This window comes from Asparagus officinalis, chromosome 10 (assembly GCF_001876935.1).
Source record: "Asparagus officinalis chromosome 10, Aspof.V1, whole genome shotgun sequence".
Classification (NCBI taxonomy): Eukaryota; Viridiplantae; Streptophyta; class Magnoliopsida; order Asparagales; family Asparagaceae; genus Asparagus; species Asparagus officinalis.
Window position 1 is genome coordinate 72,387,679 of NC_033803.1, and position 19,580 is coordinate 72,407,258.

Here is a 19,580-nt window from a genome sequence, read left to right on the forward strand (position 1 = left end):
TGTGGACCCTTAGGGTTTTGAATCGTCAAACGTTGACTTTGATTGCAACGCGTTGACTGGCGTTGACCTAGGGTTACGCGTTGACCGGCGTGGACCCTAGGGTTTCGAATCGTTAAACGTTGACTTTGGTTGCAACGCGTTGACTGGCGCTGACCTAGGGCTACGCATTGACCGGCGTTGACTCTAGGGTTTCGAATCGTCGAACGTTGACTTTTGTCGCAACGCGCTGACTGGCGTTGACCTAGGGTTACGCGTTGACCGGCGTGGAACCTTAGGGTTTTGAATCGTCAAACGTTGATTTTGGTTGCAACGCGTTGACTGGCATTGACCTAGGGTTACGCGTGGACCGGCGTGGACCCTAGGGTTTCGAATCGTCAAACGTTGACTTTGGTTGTAACGCGTTGACTGGCGCTGACCTAGGGCTACGCGTTGACCGGCGTTGACCCTAGGGTTTCGAATCGTCGAACGTTGACTTTTGTCGCAACGCGCTGACTGGCATTGACCTAGGGTTACGCGTTGACCGGCGTTGACCCAAGGGTTTTGAACAGCCGTGCGTTGACTTTTGTCGCAACGCGCTGAATGGCGTTAACCTAGGGTTACGCGTTGACCGGCGTGGACCCTTAGGGTTTTGAATCGTCAAACGTTGACTTTGGTTGCAACGCGTTGACTGGCGTTGACCTAGGGCTACGCGTTGACCGGCGTGGACCCTAGGGTTTCGAATCGTCAAACGTTGACTTTGGTTGCAACGCGTTGACTGGCGCTGACCTAGGTCTACGCGTTGACCGGCGTTGACCCTAGGGTTTTGAATCGTCGAACGTTGACTTTTGTCGCAACGCGCTGACTGGCGTTGACCTAGGGTTACGCGTTGACCTAGGGTTACGCGTTGACCGGCGTTAACCCTTAGGGTTTACGGATCGCCATTAACACAGTTTATACTCGTACGTTTGCTGGAGTATACACAGTTTAAGCTCTTAAGGTATTGGAGCATAGCGGTCCCAGGTGTCGGGGCTGCAGGACCAACTGTTAAAGCTGATTCATCTGCATGTATTAGTGCTACGATATTGAATACGTAGACTTCGTCTTTCTCACGGGAATAGACTACCCGGCGACGCGTGTTAGGCGTTGACTTTAGGATTTTTGGCTAATCCCCAGCCTTCAACGGATTTGATTAGCCTTTACCGACTACCGTTTGAGTCGGGCTAGCATGCGGATTGTTTAAGTCCGCTCCTATGTGACGTTTAAGCTAAAAGAGTTAACCCTTTTAGTGCTACGATATTGAATACGTAGACTTCGTCTTTCTCACGGGAATAGACTACCCGGCAACGCGTGTTAGGCGCTGACTTATCCTTACTTAGGATTCAGGATAAAATTCCCCGTGCGTGTGAGGCACGGATTATGGTGTTATTAATAACAACCTGCCACAATGTTGAATATGTGGTCTTTTGTCCTTTTTACGGTCAAAGACTAACCGGCCATGTGTGTTAGACATAGGCTTTGGGATTTTTGGCAAACCCCCAGCCATCAACGGGTTTGATGTGCCTTTACCGATTACCGTTTGAATCGGGCTAGCATGTGAATTATTAAAACCCGTTTCACATGTAACGTTGTGCTAAGAGAATTGCTTCTCTTAGACTTAATGCTATGATTTTGAATACATAGACTTCGTCTTTCTTACGGGAATAGACTACCCGGCAACGCGTGTTAGGCGTTGACTTATCCCTACTCAGGCTTCGGGATAAAATTCCCCGTGCATCGAGTGCCCGGATTTGACAATCGTGTCTTTTCTAAAAGCAAAGACAGATTGAGAAACGGGAGAGGAAGAATTTTATATTCTATCTCCCGGCGCTGAAGAGGAAAAATTTTATATTCTGTCTTCGGCTGGAAAGGAAATGGGAGAGGAAGAATTTTATATTCTATCTCCCGGTACTAAAGAGGAAGAATTTTATATTCTATCTTCAGCTGGAAAGGAAACTCGAGGTGGGATCTCCACCCCCAGAATCCGGAAGGATGAAACTAAGAGTGGGATCTCCACTCCGAGAATCGGAAAAAAAAAACGGATAACCCTAACTGTCGGAAGGTTTGATTACTCGATTTGAAAGTGGACCTATCGTTCATTGGGGGAATCGAGAGGGGATTTTGACTGTGGTCCTAACTGTATGAAGGTTTGACCAAGCAGGAGTTTGAGACGACCCTAACTGCCGGAAGTTTGATCACTCGATTTGAAAGTGGACCTCTCGTTCATTGGGGGGAATCGAGAGGGGATTTTGGCTTTGGCCCTAACTTTTATAGGTTTGACCAGAAAGCACAGAAAGTGGAATACGGGTAGCAAAGAAAATGCCAACTCATATTATCACTCAAAGGGAGACTTTAATGCTAGGCGTTTAGGACCTAGCACGTTAAGTCTGAGAAATGCCAACGACGGGCAAATGGAAATGTTGGTGGATCCACTGTCGTTTAATTTGATCAGCGAATGGTTTTGTGAGGAAAGATTATCCTATCAGAGGATTGGATCTTATCTCACAAAAATGACTCATAAGAGTTAGAGAATTTTAGTAAGAATAAGAAGAGACATTCTGACCTTCAGAGTTCGAACGTGAATTTCTTATCCATTAATTCTTCAATGATTGGGTTATCCCTAAGAATACCCATGTGGTATTCTTCCAGGAACTTCCCGATGCATTAGATTATCCACCCCCAGCTTCTCTCTTGGAACTGGGTTTGACTTTGTTATCTGACCGGGTTATCCTTAAGAATATTAGCGTAATATCCTCCAGGAACTTCCCGTCAATGGTAGGAAATAGTTTAGACTCATATACCTATTGGAGTATCAGGGAGCAGTTTAACCTCTTATACCGGTCGGAGGTTTGAGAAACAGTTTATACTCGTATACTCTTTGGAGTCTTAAGAAGCAGTTTATACTCTTATACTTATCGGAGTGTTGAGAAGCAGTTTATACTCGTATACTCTTCGGAGTTTTGCCGTGCTCAATTGGCTTACCCTAGCGTTATAACGCCGGCTTCAACCAATGTCTGAATGCTATTCTTGAGAGCAAAGCAATCCTCGGTGGGATGAACGACCCTCCTGTGGTATGCACAGTACTTTGGGTCTGCAGTATTGTCAGCTTCCTCCTGATTCATGATGGGTGGCAGCTTGATCTTGTTGTTTTCAAGAAGGGTCTCAAAGATGGCTGGAACGTCTTCGTCTTTGAACGAGTACTCGTTTTGGAGCCTTGGATCCGAATTCTTCTGTTGTCTTCGGGATTGGTGTTGTGACGTTTGATTGACGTCAACAGGAATTCCTCCGTGACGGGATCCCTGCAGTTCATTGCCTGATTGCGGAAGCGTTTGATGAAGGTATCCACCGACTCTCCGCCCTTTTGTTTCTCATCGAAGACTGCGGTCTCGACCACGTTGGACGACGCGGGGACGTCACGTGGTGCAAGTGCAGCGGCGGCAATGGGGTCTTGGATCTTCGAGCCGAAGGTCCTGCGAACATTTCTGGAAGAAGTTACCTTTCTGCGCCTGTTCGGAGAGGCGGATCTGGAGGAGGAGGAGAAGAGGTCCTCTTCGAACTTGTGCTGATCGAACTCGTATTCGATCTCTTCATTCACCCGGATCTTGAATGCGAGGTCCTCTTCGAACTTGTGCTGATCGAACTCGTATTCGATCTCTTCATTCACCCGGATCTTGAATGCTGGTTGCGTCACGACGGCGTCGGTAGCGATACCGTTGGCTCCCACTGTGGTCGCCAGTTTGTTTTCGGAAAAAGTTGCCTTCATCATTGATTTCATTAAACTTCAATCGTTACAAATGAATTCAAATAACAAAGAATAAAAATTACAACTTTTCGAAAATAAACACAAGATCCTGTTTTGCGGTCTCTTGCTTGCGTGGGTCTTTGGCCTGTGACGGGGACGTTGATATCCGTGGACTACCTGGCAATCAGATCTGGTCCGGATCAATCAGACAGAGCTTCGTCAATCCGCGAGGGGATCTAGGAACTTCTGATCCAGAAAAATCGGACAGAGCTTCGTCGATCCGCGAGAGATCTAGAAGCTTTGAAGCGTCTATCTCGGCTAAAGCGAGATATTAATTCTTCTTAGTATTAACGCCAAGGGCTAATACTAAGGAACGGACACACGGGTGATGAAGATCTGATGAAGAATTCCCCTGAAGTGCTCGATCACTCTTCACTGCAGCAGGGCTTCGCCTCTTTCTCTCCAAAATTCCAGATCGTAAATTCTTCGTCCGAACTCGGATTTGAGTGATTCCAAGTGCGTTGGAAGCTTGACGAAGAGTTCTATCTGCTCCGATGGTTGGATTATCTGTCGAATGAACGAGACTCGAAGGGCGTTGTCCTTTTTTGTGAACATCGTCGGGTTTCCGATTGGCCCGGGTCTTCGTTGTTCAGAAGTCCTATCAGCTCACGTAGTTCGTCGATTCACTTCAATCGTTCATCGACGTCAATTGAACTCCTGTGGATCGGATAGTGACGTTCATCGTCGCTCTTTAACACTGAACCGTTCGTGGAGACCTATAGGCAATTTTCGATGCCTACAGATACCCCCTCCAAAGCGTTCCGGACTCGTTTCTTTTATAGAAGAGGCTGGAATACTTTGGATGTGATTGGTCTAACCTTCAGTCGGCGTAAAGACCTGTAGTTAGCTTCAACTCTTGGCTCCTTCGATTTTCGGTCTATTCGATGCTTTGACGAATAGCCGAAGTTCTTCCGGCGCTGCGTTTATCGCTTGGCCGTCGTCGGAGTCTCGAGTCTGCAGCTGATGAATTGAGTTTGGCTCGTGTCATTGAGTTGACCTTGAACTACCTCCGTCACATTGTGTTGACTTAGGGTTTCGAATCATCGAAGAACAGACATCTTTTAGAGGTTGCTAGAAGCATGATGATCTCTATGAATGTCCCAAAAACATTGTGGGGGCAAGCAGTGTTGACCGCAGCAGCGCTGATCAACAGAATGCCCTCGAGAGTGTTGGATTGGAAGTCTCCGTGTGAGACATTGAAGGGAGATAATGGTGGGATTCTTCCACTTAAAGTGTTTGGCTGTGTGTGCTTTGTGAAGCACAACAGGCCATCTGTCGGGAAACTTGCCCCTAGAACTGTGAAATGCATCTTTGTAGGATATTCTGCTACCCAGAATGGATATGTTTGCTGGAGCCCGGTGGAGAAAAGGTTGTTTGTGAGCATGGACGTGCACTTCTGAGAACTCGAGCCATAGTACACCCGAAAGGTAACTTCATCCGTTGGTAACTCGCCTAATACTGGAAGTATGAGGCGAGAGGAGGAGAATGGTGAGAGAATGGTAAATATGGAGAAATCAAAATCTAAGAATGGTGAGAGATCAGAAAAATCAATATCCGTAACGATTCCTTGGGAAGGAGACTTGGTTGAGGAGGAGCAAGAGAATGAAGAAGAAGAGGAGAATGAGACAAGAGGTGTTAGACCAACGGCTCAGGGGGAACTACTTACCTATAGTAGGAAGGGGAAACAAATTGCGGGAACAGTACCTACAGTGCCACTGGTGCCAAGTCCCTTGCCAACGCCTGCCCCGACTCCTGAGACACCTACACCACCAGATTCCTCTCAATGTGATTCCATTCCTCTTCCTACTCATCCCACACCAATAACCGTACGGAGGACTACTCGCAGTAATGCGGGAAATCCTCCCGATAGATATGGTTGGGATCTTGCTCAGTTTGTATCATATTCTAACATCCACCCTGCACATGGAGCATTCATTGCATCACTGGACTCTGTTACTATACCTAACAATTGGCAGGTTGCAAAGAAGGACCAGAAATGGAAAGCTGCTATGCACGAAGAGCTAAGGGCCCTTGAGAAGAACCGCACTTGGGAGTTAGTAAAACTACCAAAAGGGAAGAGAGCAGTTGGATGCAAGTGGGTCTTCACTGTGAAGCAGAATCCAGATGGACAGGTTGAGCGCTACAAAGCACGTTTGGTGGCAAAAGGATATAGTCAGACATATGGCATCGACTACGATGAGACTTTTGCACCGGTAGCAAAGATGGGTATTGTTCGGACCTTAATCTCTCTGGCAGTAAATGGCGGATGGAAGCTACACCAACTAGATGTGAAGAACGCATTCCTTCATGGAGATCTAGTGGAGGAAGTATACATGGAGATACCACCAGGATTCGGTACAGATCAGACAGTGGGAAAGGTCTGCAGATTGAAAAAGTCTCTCTATGGGCTAAAGCAGTCTCCTCGTGCTTGGTTTGAGATTCAGAAGGGCTATGATTGGTATGGGATACCAACAGATCAACGCCGACCATACAGTGTTCTTTCGACGGAGTGGAGGCCACATTACTATGCTTGCGGTATATGTGGATGATATGATTATTACAGGGGATGATGAGAAGGAGATTGCCCAACTCAAAGTGAGACTGGGTAAGGAATTTGAGGTGAAAGATCTTGGCTTGCTTAGATACTTTCTTGGAATAGAGATAGCTCGAGGAGCGGAGGGGATCGTCCTATCCCAGAGAAAGTATGCACTGGATCTTCTCAAAGAAACAGGAATGTTAGGATGCAAACCTGCAACTACACCGATCGACCAGAAGTTTAAGCTGGGTGCTGAAGCTGGAGAACCAGTTGATCGTGACAGATACCAAAGGCTGGTGGGCAGGTTGATCTATCTGTGTCACACACGTCCCGATATCTCTTTTGTAGTAAGCGTGGTGAGTCGTTACATGCATGATCCAAGGAAGGGTCATATGGACGCAGTGTACCAGATTCTAAGGTATTTGAAGAATGCCCCCGGAAAAGGGCTAATCTTCAGGAAGAATGAACACATGAGCATTGAGGGCTATTGTGACTCTGATTGGGCTAGCTGTGCTGATGACAGGAGGTCCACCTCAGGATACTGCATCTTTATAGGAGGTAACTTAGTCTCGTGGAAGAGCAAGAAGCAGTCGGTGGTGGCGAGATCGACGGCTGAGGCAGAGTATAGAGCTATGGCCTTAGGAGTTGTTGAGTTGCTATGGTTAAAGAGTATGCTGGTAGAGCTGAAGCTGGATCAAGGAGCTAAGATGAAGTTGTGGTGTGACAACAAGTCAGCCATCAGTATCTCCAACAACCCGGTGCAGCATGATAGAACCAAACACATCGAGATCGATAGGTTCTTCATCAAAGAGAAGTTGGATAGTGGACTACTGGAGCTAAGTCATGTTTCGACTAAGGACCAGGCAGCAGATTGTCTGACTAAAGGACTTAGCTCAGTAGATATGATTAGAGGATGTGACAAGATGAGCTTAGTAGATATCTTTCGCCCATCTTGAGGAGGAGTGTTGATATATTAGTATTAGTTAGGGACTTATTTGTAACTTGTGTAAGGACCTATATAAAGCCCAAGAGATCTCATAATGAATAAGGGTTTTCATTCACAACAGTTTACATGAACATAACTTGATAAGACCAATTATATTCTAACCAGTCTATGCATAGCCAAACATAATTTTTTTTTCCTTCTGAATTCTCCCTGTAAAACCAAAAGAACAAAATCTTTATTTGTTCTTTTGGTGCCCTCATGGAAACACTCTTCGGTCTCCTCTTCTTCTCTCTCATTCTCACCTGTACTCAAACCAAAGCTCAAACAGAGGGAGAAGCTCTCCTTAAATGGAAGAACAGTTTACTAACACCCGAATCTCTCAAAGACTGGTCCCTGAACAACTTAACACCCTGTAGATGGCTCGGCGTTACCTGTGACGGTGCTGGCAGTGTCGTGGAGCTCAGTCTGCCCGACGCAAACCTCAATGGCACTCTCTACGAATTCAACTTCTCCTCACTCCCCAACCTCACCCTCCTCAATCTCAGCTCCAACCTCTTATACGGCTCCATTCCTGCAAACATTTCGGCATTGTCCAAGCTCACCTCATTAGACCTCGGCCGCAATAACTTTGATCACTCTCTGCCACCTGAAATTGGTGAGCTTTCGGAGATCATTGACCTCCGTTTAAACATCAACAACTTAGTCGGAGAAATCCCGTATCAGATAAGTAATCTTCGAAAGGTACGGTATCTTGACCTCAGCGTAAACTATTTGGAAAATCCAGACTACGACAGGCTTGTCCCTTTGCCTTCACTCACCTATCTTTCCCTCTCTGAAAATAATCTCACTCTCGGGTTTCCTCCTTTCGTGCTGAATTGCACGAACTTGATGTTTCTCGACCTGTCATTTAACTTGCTGACAGGTCCGATACCTGAATCAGTGACAAATTTGGTTAATCTAGAGTATCTGAACCTGACGAATAATTTTTTGCAAGGACCAATTCCAGTTTCCTTAACGAAGTTATCGAGCCTACGAGAGATTCGGATCAGTAACAACAACTTCACTGGAGGACTACCATCAGAGATTGGATCGTTGACCAGTCTCCGAATGCTTGAAATTGGCAACAATTCGTTTGGAGGAGCGATTCCCTCTTCGATAGGCCAGTTGAAGAACCTGGAAAGGATTGATATTAAATTATCTGAACTCAACTCAACTATACCTCCTGAACTTGGTTTCTGTATTAATCTCCAAAATATAGAACTTTCACTGAATTATCTCACCGGTGGCTTACCTTCGTCTTTTTCGAACCTGACAAAAGTGACGGATTTTGGGATATCGAGCAATTTGTTGTCTGGAGAGATACCCGCAGACTTGTTCAGGAACTGGCATGGTCTAGTTTCGTTTCAGGTGCAGAACAATTCGTTCTACGGAACGATTCCCGCTGAGATTGGATTGGCAACGAAATTGCAGTATCTGTATCTTTATAGTAACAATCTTTCAGGTTCAATTCCTCCTGAAATCGGAAACTTGAGTAACGTGTTAGAATTGAGTTTAGAAGATAACGCTCTTTCTGGTTCAATCCCGGATGAAATATGGAAGCTTAAGACTCTCAGAACATTGTTCCTTCACACAAATAAGTTGACAGGTATTGTGTCAGATGACCGAAAGAATCTCACAGGCTTGCCATGCATCCGATATTTGCTTCTTTCTGACAATCATTTCCACGGAAATATCCCTCCTTTCTTCTGTAACATGATTCTGACAGAATATTTGGATATCTCAAACAATCACTTATCTGGGTATTTGCCTAAATGTTGGAGGCAAATGAAAGTTTTGAAAGTGCTGAACCTCGCAAACAATAGCCTGTCAGGAGAGATACCGAGCTCACTAGGCCATCTGACTTCTCTATTGTCCCTGCACCTCAACGGTAACAATTTCACAGGAGAAATCCCGTTATCGCTGAGAAATTGCGAGAAACTTGCAATTCTTGATCTCGGGGATAACCGCTTCCATGGAAATATTCCGTCATGGCTTGACGCAAGGTTTCCAGCACTGAAGGTCCTTCGCCTAAGCTCCAACGAGTTCAGCGGCAGCATTCCTCAACAATTATGCGAGCTTGTTTCCCTCCAACTCTTGGATCTTGCAAACAACAACCTTGCGGGAAAAATTCCTACGAATCTCAGCAATCTCACGGCAATGACTAAAAGAGAAACGACAATGGGGAACTTGTACAAGCCGTACAGGTTCCCTGACTTCAGATACGAGGAAACCGTCCCAGTGTCTTCCAAAAATAGAGAGCTTGAATTTCACCGTTTAATTCCACTTGTAGTGGCGATCGATCTCTCAAACAATAAACTCACTCTGGACATCCCTGAAGGCATCACAACTCTCTCTGGATTGATTTTTCTCAACCTGTCAGGGAATCAATTGACAGGTAAAATACCTGGAAAAATCGGCGACTTGCACTGGTTAGAATCTCTGGATTTATCACGAAATCAGCTTTTGGGTAGAATCCCGCCCAGCATCTCGGGTATAACCACTCTGAGTTCTCTAAGCTTTGCGCACAACAATTTGTCCGGCAGAATCCCGTCAGGTCCTCAGCTCCAAACACTCGGTAATCAATCTTATATCGGCAACCCTGGCCTCTGTGGAGCACCACTGACGAAAAATTGTTCAGGTGATGAGACCGGAGAACCCCGCGGCATTGATGAGGATAAAAATGATGATGATGATGATGATGCTGAGATGATCAAAGGGGTATTTGTGTGCACGGCAGCAGGATTTGTAGTTGGATCTTGGGGATTTTGGGGTGCTTTGTTTTTCAAGAAGTCTTGGAGAGTTGCTTGTTTCTCTTTTGTTGATGATGTGCAGGATACGATATACAAATCAATGACTATGACTTAAACTATGTGAGCTACTTTGGAAGCGCATTATAATAACTACAGAGTTGAGCATATGTAATCGCTCCGTGGACTTCTGATGGTTTGAAATCCTTTCTTAAATATGTATCAGCATAATCTAGTTGCTAACCTTGTGGCCTGGATTGTAAGATTAATGAATCTCTAGGCAATGTTAGAACTGAACATAATATGAATTTCATATTTTTTTTAAGTTTTTTTTTTTAAATCACAAACTTGGATTGAAATGAATTAAACATTCTTCGCAAGGAGAGAGAGGGGGGAAAAAGGATGAATCTGAAAACACAGAGCAAAAGCGACATTTTATTTCCCACAATACATTAACTGAAACATAAACTTAGCATGGAGTTACATCAGCAAAATTGAACAAGTTAATTACCCCCCTCGACGCTATCTAACCCCCACCCCACCTACAATGATCTGTTAGAGATACACTTGAATTTATCGGTTAATCGTCTTCTTGAATTCTAGGTGTAACTCATGAATTCTGTACGTTTACAGATCATTACACGCTTCTTTACTCCACTTTTACCCACTCATATCGACCAGGGAGAGGGCAGTCATTCACAGGATCGTAATTGTACCTGAACCAAGTAACACAAACAAAACATGAGATAATGATAAGAGTTTCAGGAAATAAGAAAGATAGTTTTTAACCGTGAAATAATGGAGAAGAGATATACTTTTCGGTAAATATTGTCTGTTGAAATCTCTCGGCACAAGCAAAGAACTCCTCCATCTCGTGGGTGTTCGGGATATTTTGGTGAATTGAGTTGTGAGTTCTTCGGCGATTACTACTTTTATTGGATTTCTTCGTCGTAGAGCCAGGAGTTGGTATTGAGTCAGGATCCCTAATCAAACTGCAAGGTGTTGTTTCCCTAATGTTCCTGCAATTAAGTTATAAGCCACATCAAGCCATCAATTTGATCACCTCTCAGTAGCAAATATCTACCAGCAGCCAAACTACGCTGCAGTCACATAAAAAGATATATAAGAATAACCTACCAGTAAATGTTTTTTTTTCTTTTTTTAATCCTAAAACAAATGCAGTGATAAACAAAAAGAGAACAACAGAAGGATCATAACAAAGATATTCACCTGAGCAAATTTAGAAAAATCTTAACCTAAAGAATGAGTCTGCTCGTAGCGAAAATATGCGGGAAATCCTATACAGTCCCCTACAGAAAATCACATAGGGAGGAAGAAGACCACGATGTGTCCTAGAACAGATTTCAAAATCGATGGATGATTGCACTGTATTCTAATTGCATCGGCACACAATGTTGATGCACTGATTTAAAAACGATACCGAGAAATTCCTATACGATTTTTTTCGCCCAAAGATTAGTCACATGAGGAAACCAAAACACTTAAAGAAGACTCCCAAAGATTAAATAACGCAGACAACATAACTGGCAAGCAACCCTGACCCGACGATACTGTCACTCGACGAATGGCAAAAAGTGAGTCGATTTTGGTAAGAAAAAAAGTGGGTCGGTTTTGAAAATTAAAACATGGTTTGATGTTGTTTTGAAAATTTCTTCAAAACCTCATCCTCGGTCGATAAAGCATGGTAAAATAAGATGCAAACAAATTTAGAGCATGCATGGCCCGACTCTGATTTTTTTTTTTTTTTTTTTGGGGGAAAAAAAAAAACCCGTTTTTTTTTTTTTTTTTTTTGGAGGAAGAAATAATACCACAACACTCCAAAAGAAACTGAGCAACATACTGTTCAACTACACAAATGTCACAATAATTAGCATACGGCACCAGCTAGACGGTGTCGGGGGAATGTAAAGAATCAACATGCCAAAAATATTGTCACAAGAACCGTGAAACGCTTCGCCATTGCTTCATCAACAAAAACAGCGACTTATCCGGTTGAAATTTATACTTATGCATCAAAACTCTAAGGTACGGGGAACTAACACTAGCAAATAAGTTAGCAGGATAGCAAATAAGTTAGCAGGATAATCTTTCAACTAGATTAAGATCACTGAGCTGAGGCCTAGTGAATTATATTTAAACTTCAGCCAGAACATTTTATTGCGGAGATCATACAATATGCCAAGAAGTAGAACCACACAACTAATGATCATTTAAAAATGATGAGATGTCACTGGAGTGAAGCACTGACTAATCCTCAGACTGAACTAAAAGAGCAGACAAGCATTGAGTTCAGATATTGTTAGATGCAAAGAAACCCGCTAGCAGGAATAAATGAGCATCAAAGCAGGAGGTCCTACAAGAAATCACACCACTGAAATAGAGCAAGATTTCAATATTGAAATGAAGATGGTGTTCAAAGGTCGGTGCAAACCGTACAATTCATCAGAAGAATCAACTGATAGCAGTGGGGGAAGTGAAAAAAGGGGGGGAAAAAAAACTGCAAATGGCCTCTTTTTATTATAACTGCCCCTAAGAAATAATAATAATACAATAAAAAGATACCGGCTATAAATGAATTTGAAGTGCTCGGTTTTAGGAAGAGGACTCAGACAACTGAAATAATGGAAATAGAAAAAAATAATTGAAATGAGAAGGAAAGAAAAGATTTTTTTTTCAACCTCGAAAACGAAATATCAATAGAGAAAGAACTCAGAAATACCAAACTAAGATTTAGAAAACAACATTTTCCAACTTACAGACAAATAAAAAACCAAAAACTGTCACAAATTTCCACCAGAAATAATCAAACTAACAAAAACCCATTTCCAAAAACTTCGAAAAAAAACATAAATTAACCAAAAACCTTCACAAATTATACAGACAAAAAAGAGGCGCGTTTCAAAATCCCAACGAGACCCAAAAAAATGTTAATCACACTAACGTAACAGCAAACGGGCATGAAGCTCCAAGAATTCGCAAAGAACCGGCTCTAAAACTCTACAGCTCTAAAGAGGAGCGAAATTTCCTCCACAAATCGACAAACTAAGGAAAACCCATCTCCAGAAACCTCCCAAGGCCCAAGACTACGAGAGAAAAATCGCACCTTGCCGGGTCAAAATCGAGAAAATTCTCCCCAAACGAAGCTTCGACCTCTTCCCCGTTCGAGCTAGGGCTAGACACCGCTGACTTGGATTTATTAGGGCTTTCCCTGCACAATTCCTTGGGCTTCTCGAGGCGGCGACTTCTGAGCTCGAGATAAGACGAGGAGTCGCTCTGAAGGCGCTGGAGGGCTAGGGTTTTCGCCCGGGTTCGGACCCCGACGGCTGACTGCGGGCTGCTGAGCTCCATTACTGCGATCTCACCGCTTTTGGTCTTCCTCATGTAGCGGCCCATTGAGCTTTTGGCTCTATAGAGAGAGAGCGAGAAAATGGAAGAAACTGGAGGACGCGTTAAGAGAGAGAGAGAGAGGAGAGAGAGAGAGAGGAGGGAGGGAGCTTGGTTTATATTGAGGTTGAGGATGTGGAGAAATCAGGAAAAGAATCAGAAAAACCAGAAAAACTGGCATAAGTCGACTCATGCACTGTGCACGAGTCGACTTACGATCTGCAGCCGAATTGTGATTTTAGCATCTGTCAAGTCGACTTAGCATGACTGTTAAGTCGACTTATGGCAAGTCGACTTAACAGTCTGTTAAGTCGACTTATGAAGTGTTCTCCAGTTGTTGATTTTCTCTCTGTCAAGTCGACTTGTGAGCTCTGTTAAGTCGACTTACGACGGGTTTTTTGCATACGCAGGTTTCCTATTTGCAGTCTGATTGGGGTTTTGTTTTGATATAAATAGGGAAACGATTTGTGAGGGTTTTTTATCAGAGATTGATGAATCTTTTGAGCATTGTGAGAGGGAGATATTGTGAGCAAGGTGAGATCTTTGGTTGAGGGTTAGTTTGAGAGAATTTGTGTGATTGTAACCCTTTGTACTCTCCTTGATTTAGTGAAATCTCCCCATCCTCTCCCCGTGGACGTAGGCAAATTGCCGAACCACGTATATCTCTGTGTTTGGATTGATTTGGCTTTATTGGTTGGATTTGTGCAAGAGTTTGTCTTTCTTCTACTCGTGATCACAGGTTCGTTGTGAGTTCGTGCAAGGCTTCCGCAAAGGCGCGCGACAAGTGGTATCAGAGCTCAGATTCAGATCTAGGGTTTTGGATTAGGTGGAGGAAGATTCAGTTTGAAGCTTGGTTCTTGGAGTTCTAGGCTTTGGTGGAGTTAGGGTTTGAAGTTGCCGTTGAAGATCTCGCTTTCCTCGTGTGGTTAGGAGTTCTATTTGGAATCCAATCTAGGGTTCAGTTGGGTAATTTCTTATTCTTTCAAAGTTTGGATCTTTCTCTACAATTTGGAAGTTGTGATTATGGGTGAAGTAATTGGTGAAAGCAGCAAGATGACAGGCACAGTTCAAGTGGGTTTTCAGAACACTAAGATTAGTGTTGTGAAATATGACGGCAAGATCAATTTTGGTTTGTGGATGAGCGACGTACAGGATGCGCTCAATGCTCAAAATCTGGAGGAGACCATCATGGTCGATGTGAGGCCACCTAAGTATGAAGAAGCGATATGGGAAAAGATGAATCGAAATGCTTGCGGGGTGATCAGGTCCTGTTTGGAACAGGAGCTGAAATACGATGTGATTGGGGTGACGTCTGCGATGAAGATGTGGGAAATTCTCAACAATAAGTACCTTACGAAGAGTGTTGAGAACCGGTTGCACTTGCTGCGAAGGTTATTCAGATTCCAGATGTCCAGAGGTACCTCGCTTGCGGCTCATGTGAACAACTACACTAAGTTGTTGTCGGACTTGGCGAACGTGGATGAGAAGATCACAGATGAGTACAAGGCTATTATTCTTTTGGGCTCCTTACCGGATGAGGAGTATGATACCTTCGTGCTTACGTTGCTGAACGGGAGATCTTCTATCACTTATAGTGAAGTGACTAACGCATTGACGAACTATGATTTGAGGAGGAAGGATAAGGAGACTTCCCGCGCTAGTACTTCAGGAGAGGCCTTGTCGGCGAGAGGTAGAAGCTCATATCAGAAAGGTGGAAACAGAGGGAGGTCAAAGTCAAGAGGTCGTCACCAGCTTGGAAAGAATCAATGTGCATTCTGCAAGGAGCAGGGACATTGGAAAAGAGATTGCCCGAAAGTCAAAGAAAAGGAGAATAGCAAGAATAAGGGCCCGAAGGCCAATGAGGTGAATGTTGCGAAAGGCGATGATTCCGATGATTCGAGCTTTTCTCTTTTGATTACTCCGGAGGTGAACCATTTGGATGCATCGGAGTGGATGCTTGATTCTGGCGCTACTTATCATGTGACTCCTAGGCGAGATTGGTTCTCATCATTTGAGAGACTCGATGGGGGTGTTGTGGTCATGGGAAATGATCAATCCTGTGGCGTTCGTGGGATAGGTACTGTGAGGATTCGGATGCACGATGGAGTAGTCCGTGAGCTGAAGGAGGTGAGATTCGTTCCTCAACTTAAGAAGAATCTTATCTCAGTGGGGGCTTTGGAGGCGAAGGGATTCAGGGTGACCTTTGAGGATGCTGTAGCAAAGGTTACTAAGGGATCTTTGGTGGTGATGAAGGGAGTCCGAAATCATAATTTATATTATCTGAAGGGGAGCACCGAGATTGGCCAGGTTGCTTCGGCGATTTCAGAGGCGGACATGAGCAGACTTTGGCACTACAGGCTAGGGCATACAGGTGAAAAGTCACTGCAGGCATTGTGCAAGCAGGGGCTTTTGAAGGGAGCCAAGAGTGGTAAAGTAGAATTCTGTGAGCACTGTGTACTTGGCAAGAAGACGAAGGTGAAGTTCGGGACGGCCATTCATAGGACGAGGGGCATCTTGGACTACGTGCACACAGATGTTTGGGGTCCCACTAAGACGGCATCACTTGGTGGTCGACATTGGTTCGTCACGTTCGTTGATGACTATTCTAGGCGATGTTGGGTGTACACCATGAAGCATAAGAGTGAAGTCCTAGATTTGTTTGTGGAGTGGAAGAAGAGATTGGAACTGCAGACTGGGAGAAAGATCAAGACGTTGCGATCCGACAACGGCGGCGAGTATACCTCAGACCCCTTTCTGCAGCTATGTCGAGACGAGGGCATAGAGAGGCACTTCACAGTTAGTCATACACCGCAGCAGAATGGGGTGGCAGAGAGATTGAATCGGTCTTTGCTGGAGAAGATTCGATGTTTATTGGCGCATAGTGGTTTGGAGAAGATCTTTTGGGCTGAGGCACTTTCTTATGCGAGCCACCTCATTAACAGGCTGCCTTCATCTGCGATTGAGGGGAAGACCCCTATGGAGATGTGGTCGGGAGAGACAGCACATGACTATGACCAGCTTAAGGTATTTGGTTGCCCTGCATATTATCATGTTAGAACTGATAAGTTGGAACCTCGAGCTAGGAAGGCCATATTTGTAGGATTCAAGCGTGGTGTCAAGGGATACAAGCTTTGGGATCCAGTTGATAAGAAGATTGTGCTGAGTAGGGACGTCACATTCGATGAGGCTTCTATCTTGAAGCTTCCCAGCTCTCATCAGGTGGAGAGCAACCCGACAGAGGAGATTTCGCAGGTGGTGGAGATTGATGCAGCTCCACAGAGTCCAGATAGTGCAGTATCCATGAGAGTGCCGACTGAGGTGACGCCAGGCGAGCACGACGGTGATGCGGAGGATACGGGTACTCATGAGCAGGATCAGGGACCGACGGCTCAGGTTCAGGATTCTATTGCGGCACGGAGACAGAGGAGAGACATACGGGTGCCAGCACGGTATGCCGACACAGTTGCATATGCACTTCCGGTGGAGAGTATCGATGAGATGGTGCCTACTACATTCAGAGAGGCCGAGCAGAGTTCGGAGGCTGATTCGTGGCAGGTGGCTATGCAGGAGGAGATGGAGTCTCTTCACAAGAACGATACATGGGAGCTTGTAGAGCTTCCAAAGGGGCGGAAGGCGATTGGGTGCAAGTGGGTGTACACGAAGAAGGAGGGCATTGAGGGCACTCCAGTGAGGTTCAAGGCTAGGTTGGTTGCGAAGGGCTATGCACAGGAGGAAGGTATTGATTACAATGAGGTTTTCTCTCCGGTGGTTATTTGGAGAGACGACACATTGATGCTCTTGGTTTGGTGTCGGCTCATTTTTGGCAAAATTCGCCGAGGTGGAGAATTGTGGAGAAATCAGGAAAAGAATCAGAAAAACCAGAAAAACTGGCATAAGTCGACTCATGCACTGTGCACGAGTCGACTTACGATCTGCAGCCGAATTGTGATTTTAGCATCTGTCAAGTCGACTTAGCATGACTGTTAAGTCGACTTATGGCAAGTCGACTTAACAGTCTGTTAAGTCGACTTATGAAGTGTTCTCCAGTTGTTGATTTTCTCTCTGTCAAGTCGACTTGTGAGCTCTGTTAAGTCGACTTACGACGGGTTTTTTGCATACGCAGGTTTCCTATTTGCAGTCTGATTGGGGTTTTGTTTTGATATAAATAGGGAAACGATTTGTGAGGGTTTTTTATCAGAGATTGATGAATCTTTTGAGCATTGTGAGAGGGAGATATTGTGAGCAAGGTGAGATCTTTGGTTGAGGGTTAGTTTGAGAGAATTTGTGTGATTGTAACCCTTTGTACTCTCCTTGATTTAGTGAAATCTCCCCATCCTCTCCCCGTGGACGTAGGCAAATTGCCGAACCACGTATATCTCTGTGTTTGGATTGATTTGGCTTTATTGGTTGGATTTGTGCAAGAGTTTGTCTTTCTTCTACTCGTGATCACAGGTTCGTTGTGAGTTCGTGCAAGGCTTCCGCAAAGGCGCGCGACAGAGGATTGTTGCTTTGTTGGGCTTTTAAGAAATTTCTTGGGGGGGGTGTTGAGATGGTGTGGGGTGATGAAGGAGATGAGTTTTGTTTATTAGCCTCTAATAATATTCTTTTGCAAATGTAGCAATTTTATAAGATTTTGCTACCTCTTTACTTTTCCGGGAGGCACTAGAGGGACACTATTGGGCCCGCTACAGTGCAGGGGGCCCCACATGGGATTTTTTAAAAATCCCATGTGGGCCCCCCTGCACTGTAGCGGGTGAGGGGGTGTGGCTGAGAGTGTGCCCAATGGTGTCCCTCTAGTGTTTTTCTACTTTTCCTATGCGGTTTTCATCGGACAAATTTTTAAAACAGTCTCGTTCACAAAATATTCCCAAAAAAAGATCCCGTTTGAAAATACTTGTCAAAACCAACCTAGTTTCAGTCGTGAAGTTTAGCGGCCATTTAATTAACTTCTTTCGTCAAAACAGACAAACCAGGTCGGTTTTGACAAATACTTTTGAAAGAGGACGTTTTTCGCTAATAATTTTGAAAAAACGTCGGTTTTGAAAATTTGTCCGGTTTTCATTATGTATTTTTTGTGGTAAGTGAGTAACAATGTGCTTGTGGATTTTTAGGATATTAGTCCCTCAAATATTTGAGATTGTTCATAAGCCCCTAAAATAAGTGGCGGATCCAGAAAAAAATTTCTTATGATCGGCGGGCTGGCAGGTAGTTTATTTATCTAAAAAATAAAATATAATATTCGAAATATTATAGCGCGCGATGAGAATGAGCGTGGTACGCTTTTGAGTCTTTCGCTATTTGAAACTTGGACCACTGAACCCAAACAAATAGAGAAAGGGGTGTTGAGTAATGAATTTTTGCAAATTTGCAATTTTGCAATTTTTTTTTGGGGTGCAACTGCTCCTACTGAGTGGGTGTATAAGTTCGTCCCCCTCCCTCAAAATTTTACGGGGTCTTGCAAAAAAAGAAATAGTTTTAGCATATCGAAAGATTTTGAGGATCACCCATATAAATTGCAATCAAGTGATCAACGATCTTAATCAAGGTTTACCTGTATAGATATGCTGACTTTTGGAGTCACTCGTGTAATTACACCACACCTTAGAGCCAGAACGAAATTAATCCTTTTTTTTTTAACCCCAAGTTGTTAATTTACAGATCGTGTGGTAAAGACACTTGTTATTTTTACTTTGGTGTTGCGCTAACATATTTAAATTAGAGTGACTAATTCTAATTCGATCAAGTTTCAACCAACTGGTTAAAACTAGATCGGTTTTGACAATTAAATTCGAAATAAGTCGATTTTTACGATTAATTTTCTAAATGGATTGGTTTTAAAAGTTGGTCCCTCAAAGGCTCAAACAGTAATGTTAGTCATTCAGGATCACCTTCTAATCTAATGTTATTCTATATTCCAAAATTACTGCATTGATGTCAATAATTTGTACTCAAAGAATGATGTACTATATAATATCTTGTCTCATTCTTATCATATCCATGAATGAAAGAGAGATTAGGAAAAATTGCAACCCGAATTCTCACGAGATGTTGAGACGATGACTTGACCCCCAGTGGATTCTCTTTCTAAAA

At 44.0% G+C, this 19,580-nt stretch overlaps 2 protein-coding genes across 2 annotated transcripts; one reads left to right on the forward strand and one right to left on the reverse strand.

Annotated features, from left to right (window-relative positions):
• On the forward strand, positions 7,526-10,229 carry LOC109825970 (probable leucine-rich repeat receptor-like protein kinase At1g35710). The gene has a single exon (XM_020392902.1). It carries the CDS (start codon positions 7,558-7,560, stop codon positions 10,201-10,203), a length of 2,646 nt encoding a protein of 881 aa, XP_020248491.1. The 5' UTR covers positions 7,526-7,557; the 3' UTR covers positions 10,204-10,229.
• On the reverse strand, positions 10,489-13,613 carry LOC109825885 (cyclin-dependent kinase inhibitor 5-like). Its single transcript, XM_020392793.1, has 3 exons — positions 13,210-13,613; positions 10,901-11,104; positions 10,489-10,801 (listed from the first exon to the last, which is right to left on the reverse strand). Exons 1-3 carry the CDS (start codon positions 13,497-13,499, stop codon positions 10,735-10,737), a joined length of 561 nt encoding a protein of 186 aa, XP_020248382.1. The 5' UTR covers positions 13,500-13,613; the 3' UTR covers positions 10,489-10,734.